This window comes from Nannospalax galili, unplaced genomic scaffold (assembly GCF_000622305.1).
Source record: "Nannospalax galili isolate Female #2095 unplaced genomic scaffold, S.galili_v1.0 scaffold598, whole genome shotgun sequence".
NCBI classification, from domain to species: Eukaryota; Metazoa; Chordata; class Mammalia; order Rodentia; family Spalacidae; genus Nannospalax; species Nannospalax galili.
This window is the reverse complement of record NW_008342423.1, coordinates 792,621-800,459: the sequence shown is the minus strand read 5'-3', so window position 1 is coordinate 800,459 and position 7,839 is coordinate 792,621. Positions and strand designations below refer to the sequence as shown.

General features: G+C 40.8%; 1 protein-coding gene across 1 annotated transcript in view; it reads right to left on the bottom strand.

The window, feature by feature from the left end:
- Nucleotides 1–560: 560 nt before the first annotated feature.
- The window catches only part of Wdr53 (WD repeat domain 53), a 10,869-nt gene continuing 3,590 nt past the window's right edge, over nt 561–7,839 (bottom strand). Inside the window, exons 2-3 of the mRNA XM_008838519.3 lie at nt 1,906–2,400; nt 561–1,171 (exon numbers count right to left, since the gene is read on the bottom strand). Of these exons, the coding sequence (XP_008836741.1) occupies nt 578–1,171; nt 1,906–2,385 (1,074 nt within the window). The 5' untranslated portion in view covers nt 2,386–2,400 and the 3' untranslated portion in view covers nt 561–577. The remainder of the gene's footprint in view (nt 1,172–1,905; nt 2,401–7,839) is intronic.

Below are 7,839 nucleotides of genomic sequence, written 5' to 3'. Positions count from 1 at the left end.
TGGGAGTAAAGGCATGCGCCACCACACCCGGCTGTCCAAACTTTAAAAAAATTTTTATGTATATGCGTGTATTACCTGCATGTAGGTAAGTGCACCCATGTCATGCAATGCCTGCAGAGTACAGAAGAGGCCGTTGGATCCCCTGGAACTGGAGTTATGGATGGTTGTTGGATGCCATGTGGGTGATGGGATTTGAACCCGGGTCTTCTGTAAGAACAGCCAGTGTTCTTAACTGCTGAGCTTTCTCTCCAGCCCCATCCAAACTTTAAAAAAAATATATTTTACTTTTATTTTATGTATATGTGTGTATTGTCTGTGTGTATGTAAGTGCACTCATGTCATACAATGCCCTCGGAGGACAGAAGAGGCCGTTGGATCCCCTGGAACTTGATTTATGGACAGTTATTAGCTGCCATGTGGGTGCTGGGATTCAAACCCGGGTCTTCTTGCAAGAACAGCCAGTGCACTCACATACATGCAGGCAATACACATACACATAAAATAAAAATAATAAATAAAATATTAAATAAATAAATAAATAAGGCTTTATCACAGTTCTTAAATTTTTTTATTGGATTTAAAACTCATTTAAGGGATATACAGATATACAACTAGTTTGATCAGTTACTAATATACTTTGGTGTCCTTTTATTTTTGTACCCAAGAGCCAGTTCACTTTTTCTCCATGTTCAATATTTAGCTTTGGCAAAATCTTTGTGTGTTCCTCATCTGCTCCTGTGGCACTAATGTTTCCACCCTGCTTGGGGAAACCTGCTCTTCTAGCTTTCTTCCTGTGGGTGTGTTTTGCAGGACTCTTCTGTTTTTTCTCCATTTCACCACTCACATCCCACAACATTATCTTCCCATCATTCCCTCCAGTAAGTAGCAAATATGACTCTGGCAGAAAGCAGACCTGGGATACCCCCAAAGTGTGGCCTTTAAATCCCAGTTCTCGTTCACACTTGACTCCCATCACTCTAAAGATTCGAACCTTACCATCTTCCGCACCACAACTAAAAATATTGCCACAGGATGCCACAGAGACAGAGTGGGCTAGAGCAGGGTTTAGGAGCTGACCGGGTGACTGGGGGTCTTCCATTTCTTCTGTTTCATCTTCCTGTAAATTTGTAATCCAGACTGGACGGGCTTTCTGAAGACTCCACAGCATCACCTTTACACAAGATGAATTTACACAGTCATACAGTGTTCTAGCCACTCTACTTAACTACAGTGCTTTTTTATTGTTGTTGCTGTCGTTTTTGAGACAAGGTCTCCCTGTAGCCTTGGCTGGCTTGGAGCTCACTATTTGGACCAGGCTGGCCTCAAACTCACAGAGATCCACCTGCCTTTGCCTCCTGAGTGCTAGGATTAAAGCTATGGTCTATACAGTGAGTCCCAGGTCAGCTGGGGCTACAGGGAAACCCTGTCTCAAAAAAAAATGTAACAGCTGGAGAGAAGGCTCAGCAGTTAAGAGGGTGGTGGCTACGCCTTTAATCCCAGCACTTGTGAGCACTGCAGCTTGGGCTCCAAGGGTACCCTGTCTCAAAAAGACCAAAAAATAATAATAAAAATAAATAAATAAAAATAAATAAACTGAAGACTAATAAATAAAATGTAGCATATTTGGTCACATTAGCATTCACTGTAGAAATAAGGCTTATGGTTCATTACTGGCTAAAAAATGTTAGCAGAAAACAAAAAATGCAATATATTTAGCCTGATCAGCAGTTTGATTCCAGGGGCTGGGGATATACCTCAGCGGTAGAGCAGATGTTTCACATGTATAGGTCCTGAGTTCAATTCCCTGATCTGTCAAAAAAACCAACCAACTAACCAAATACATACTTGATTTTGTTAACAAATTCTGTTCAGAAATTACCCAAGTGCTATTTGCAAAAACATCACCTGCATATCCAGGCCACATGACACCAGACTCTGAGGCCTCTGAGGTCGAAAAGCCACAGAGGAACAAATGTTGGAATGTCTCTTCAAGGATCTGCTCACTTTTTTCTTTTCCAAGTCCAAGATTTTGATTGCCCCAGAGTCATCAGCAGAAGCCAGCAAATTCTCAGTTTCATTCAATGAAAGACAATTGATTTCTTCTTCATTCACATGAAAATGGTCCAGGGAGTCTTTGAGGGACCTGACATCCAGGACACTGATAGTTTCTCCATGTGAGGCATAGAGCTTGGTGGGGCAAGAGGGAGAAAACAAGATGCTGGTAACATCATCAGCTCCTTGGAACTGCATGTGTCCTAGTGGAGTCCCTTCTTCGCCCCAGACCATGAGATCTCCACCCTCTGCTCCTGAAGCCACCAGTCCATCTTTGCTCACATTCAGACAGAGGATAGGCAAAGAGTGTCCACCAGTCCACTTGACTGCCATGATTCCCCAGAAACCCTGTGAAGAGGGAGGAAACCTGAATCACATTTTATACAAGAAGTTAATGGTATAGAACAAATGGAACAACAAATGGAACAAGCAGAATTTCATTTAAATATTTTTAAAAGGTATCTTAAAAAACTCAATCCCCCTCTGCCCCTTCCCCGAAAAGACTTTTTTTTTTTTGTTGTTCTTTTTGAGACAGGGTCTCCCTGTAGCCCCAGCTGGCCTGGAACTCACTATGTAGACCAGGCTGGCCTTGAACTCAGAGATCCACCTGCCTCTGCCTCCCAAGTGCTGGGATTAAAGGCGTGTGCCGGGTGCCAAAAGACATTTTTAAGAAGTCTAGTTGAATACAGGCTATAGTATACTGGTTGGCACATGTCTAAAAGGGTTTTCCCTATCATCAGAGACCCAGGTAAGCCTTGTTCCCCAGTCCTTGACACAAGACTCATGTTAGAATGAACGCCAAATATATTTACATTAGGAAAAATTCTTTTAAAGGGAGAAATGCATAAATCATCCAATTATACCTTTTATCTGGATAATGCTCTAGAGTGAGCTCTGTGGCTAAATTCTCTAGGTTTGTTTAGCTGGGAGACTAAGCAAGCTTTGATCCTCTCTGAGACTAGCTTTCCTTTGCTGTAAAATGAGGACAGGTACAGTGAGATGGCTCATCAGGGAAAAGCACTTGCCACCAAGCCTGACAACTTGAGCTCAATTCCTGGGACTCACAGGGTGGAAGGACATAAACAACTCCCTCAAGCTGACTTCTGATTTCCATACATGTGCACACATACAAAATAAAATGCAATAATTTTTTTAATAAATTTTTTTTTAGGGACTGGAGAGATGGCTCAGAGGTTAAGAATACTGACTGCTCTTGCAGAGGACCAGGGTTCAGCTCCCAGCACCCACATGGTGGCTAACAACCATTGGAAATTCCAGTTCCAGGGGATCCGACACCCTCTCCTGGCCTCTGAGGGCACTGCACTGCCGTGTACTCAGAGTGTATTGCCTGCATGTATGTAAGTGCAGCTATGCTGTGCAATGCCCTAAGAGGCCAGAAGAAGGTGTCAGATCCCCTGGAACTGGAGTTCCAGATGATTGTTAGTTGCCATGTGGGTGCTGGAAACCAAAGCTGGGTCCTCTGCAAAAGCAGCCAGTGCTCTTAATTGCTGAGTCATCTCTCCAGTCCTGCAATAAATTTTTTTAAAAGAAAAAAAAGGAGGCTAATATTAGCATCAATTTAATGTGCTCGTTGAGAAAATTAAGTCATATAAAGCACATATAATGGTCCTAGTACCCGAGTGCTTACCTATTACTTTGCTTTGAGACAGAGGCTATTTTATACAATCCAGACTGGCCTTACAGCCTTCTTCCTCCCTCAGCCTCCTGAGTGCTGAGATTACATGTGTGTCCCATCATGGCTAACTCAATTATTGCTTTAATTTTTAATTTTTATTAGGCTGGTCAGAGTGGCATCATATATATAACACAGTGGTCCCAAAGTGTTTCCAACAGCCTTTGTGGGCTAGCAGCATCAGCATCACCTAGGAGCTTGTTAGCAATGCTGAATCTGATTAACTGGGAATGGGGCCCAGTGATGTATCTTAGAATGTCCACCAGGTAATCCTTGTGTGTGCCAGAACTTTAAAACCATTTTACACTAATAATTATCTGGGGGAACTGGCTAAAAACACAGGTCTTTAGGTCTTATTGCCAGAGACTTATTCAACACATTATATAAATACATCTGATTAGCTATATTCCATTTTTTATATTAAAAATGTTTTTTTTGTGTGTGTTTATGTTTTGCCTGCATCTATGTAAGTGCACCATGTGTATATAATGCCCAGAGGCCAGAAGAGGGTGTTGGATTTCTGGGACAGAAGTTGCAGACAGTTGTTAGCCACCATGTAGGTGCTGGGAACTGAAGCTGGGTCTTTTCCAAGAGCAGTCAGCTCTCTTACCTCTGGAGTCATCTCTCTAGCCTCAGCTTTATTCCATTTTATGGATAATAAAACTGAGTCTGAGGGTGGGGCAGAGCATTTGTCTAGCATGTGCAAGGCCCTGAATTTGATTCCCAGCACACAAAACCAAAAAAAGGGCCTAAGTCTCAGAAATGTTCATTTGTTCAATGTCCCTTAGCTCTTAGGATTTGTACATATGATCCAATATAAATCCAAATGTTAAATAATGAAGACCCTCACAACTCCACTTGATAATAGTTTTATTAATATTCTTTCAAAGTACAGAAAATGACCAAAAGTTACTTATAATTCATTACTTCCTTTAACTGTAATCACATATTTTTAATCATATTAGCTTCGACCTGCCCTCATGTAACAATAGTACTCAAGTGCAAATATAGAATCCTGCTCCCTGAGGAATGCCAGATATACAGACTGGACTGGCCACATAATATCGCCCTGTCCTTTTATTTATTTATTTATTTATTTATTTATTTATTTATTTATTTATTTATTTATATTTTATGTACTATGAAGTGTTTTGCCTGCATGTTAAGTGTATATGTGTGTAATGCCTACAGAGGCCAGAAAAGGGCATCAAATCTCCCAGAACTGGAGTTACAGACAGCTATTAGCAGCCATGTGGGTGCTGGAATCCAACCTGAGGCCTCTGCAAGAACAGCAAGTGCTCTTAATCTCTGAGCCATCTCGACAGCCCCTACTGCCCTGTCTTAAAGGAAATCAGGAAAATTTCTTTAACTCTCCTGGTCAGATGAAAGTAAGTAAATATTTCTAGACCCATTTAATTTTTCATTTCACAAGTCAAGAAGGTTTTACCAAGGGGGGGGAATATCTGAGTTGCTTAGTTTTCAGTTACAATATCTGAATTTAGCCCAGTGGTTTAGAGATAAATATTTTGATACTGTTTGGAAGAATTATTTTAAATAATGTGGTATTGTACCTAAAGCTTTCATTCTCAATACAAAATGCTTATGTTTTTCGACTTTTAGACAAATACATGTGCATGCACTTTTCCAACACATACTAATTAAGCTGAACAAGAAAAATCACTGACATATCAGGAATCAAGGTAATAGAAACATGGTCACAAAAACCAGGTAATTTTCCATAATAATAACAAGATGGGAAAAGACAAAAATTAACATTTAAAAAATTTTCAGCAGAAGTACTAAGTTACTATACAGAAGAAACAAATTAGAGACTGAAGTAAATAAGATTTAAAGGAGAGGTTTGGAGAGGAAATGACTCAGAGGAAGACGGGGAGCTCTGGTGGTTTGATTTTTGCTGATAAGTACTGAAATGGTAGTTAAATAATCTGCCATATTAAAAGACTCTTGCTAAAAGTTCCAGATAAACCAAGAAAAAAGAAAGCATGATATCTGTATGTTTGTGTATTAATGGAGAGGGAACCCAGGCTCCATGTGTGCTAACTGTGGATTCTAACACTGAACCACTACCTCAGTCCCTACATTTTGGTTTTGCTTTTTTTTTTTTTTTGGTCTTTTTGAAACAGGGTCTCCCTGTAGCCCCAGCTGTCCTGGAACTCACTATGTAGACCAGGCTGTCCTTGAACTCACAGAAATCTACCTGCCTCTGCCTCCTGAGTGCTGGAATTAAAGGCGTGCGCCACCACGCCCGGCTGTTTTTTTTTTTTGTTTTGTTTTTCTTTTTTTTTTTGGTCTTTTTGAGACAGGGTCTCCCTGTAGCCCCGGTTGACATGGAACTTGCTATGTAGACCAGGCTGGCCTCAAACTTGGAGATCCGCCTTGCCTGCCTCTGCCTCCCAAGTGCTAGGATTAAAGGCGTGTGCCACCGTGCCAGCCCTCAAATTTTTTATGTATTTGAAGATGACCTTGAATTTTTGATCCTCCTGTGTCCAACTGAGTGCTGGAATTACAGGCATGTACCATCTTACCTGTTTTTTTTGTGCTGCTAGGGATCAAACTCAGAGCCTTATGCATGCTAGACAAGCACTTTACCAACTGAGCAGTGTGTATCCTGAGCCCTCTCTGCAAGTTATGGAATAAAAGGATATTATTTTGGGTTTAGGATATCATTGGACATATGATAAAGATGCTATACTTTAAAATATGAACTTTGGAAGCCTGGTGTGGTCATGCACACCTTTAATTCCCAGCACTCGGGAGGCAGGTGGATCTTTGTGAGTTCAAGGCCAGCCTGGTCTACATAGTGAGGTCCAGGTCAGCTGGGGCTACAGGGAGACCCTGTCTCAAAAAGAAAACAACTTTGGGGGCTGGAGAGATGGCTCAGTGATTGAGAGCAATGACTGCTCTTCCAGAGGACCCAGGTTCAATTTCCAGCACTCACAAGGCAGCTAACAACTGCCTGCAACTCCAATTCCAAGGGATCTGATGCCCTCTTCTGGCCTCTGTGGGCACTGCATGACATGGGTGCACTTTAACACATGCAGACAAAACACTCATACACAGAAAATAAATCACCCTAAAAGATGAAATTTAAGTTCTAATTTTAAGCATTATGAATTTTTCATGTGTTGATCTCTTCCTAATTAATGCTTTATAATGAATTGACTTAACTCATGATTACCCTGCCTCTCAGCTTTCTGAGTGCTAGGATTATAAGTACCGCTAAGACCTGGCTCTGGTGAATTAATTTTTTTGTTGTTGTTGGCTTTTGGAGTTTGCTTTGTAGACCAGGCTGGCCTCAAACTCATACAGGTCTGCTTTGCCTTCTAAATGCTGGGATTAAAGGCATGTACTACCACCCTGCCTACCCTCCCTGATGAATTAATTTTAAAAATACAAGTCTGTACTCTAAATTTTTACGATTTGCTTTTTTTAAAAAAACCTTTTTTACATTTATTTATTTATTATTTATTTATTTGTCGTGTGCGTACGTGTTTGGGTGCACATGTGCTGCAGAGGTCAGAGGACAACTTTCAGGATTTAGTTTTTTTCTACCATGTGAGTTCCAGATCAAATCAAGCCAGCCTGGTGGCAAGCATCTTTAGCCACTGAACCACCCCACCAGCCCATTTGCTTTTGTGTGTCCCTACAGGTCTGGAATCCCTCCTGGGATTCAAGGTTGGCTAAGACAAAAAGAAGACCAAATTTCTGGTACTTCTGTTGCATATGTAGCCACAGGCCACAATGAGAGCTGTGCAGCAGACAGGAGCTTCAGTGGCTTCTTCCGAATTGAGTGCTTTTTGGAAGAGATTAACTCAAATTTTTGAGGCACATCTGGCTAAATTCTATCCCAAAATTAGTAAGTTAGGTAACGAGTAGATTTTATAATTAAAGGGACTATTAACATAACACAGATCCTCTAAATTTGTCCATAATTGATCCAGTAGTAACTCTTATTGTATTCATTCCACAAGATCCAAAGAACAGCTAAACTCTATGCACCAGAGCAAAAAAAAAAAAAAAAACCCCAAAACAAAAAACAAAACCCAAAACCAAAAAAAAAACACACCAAAATA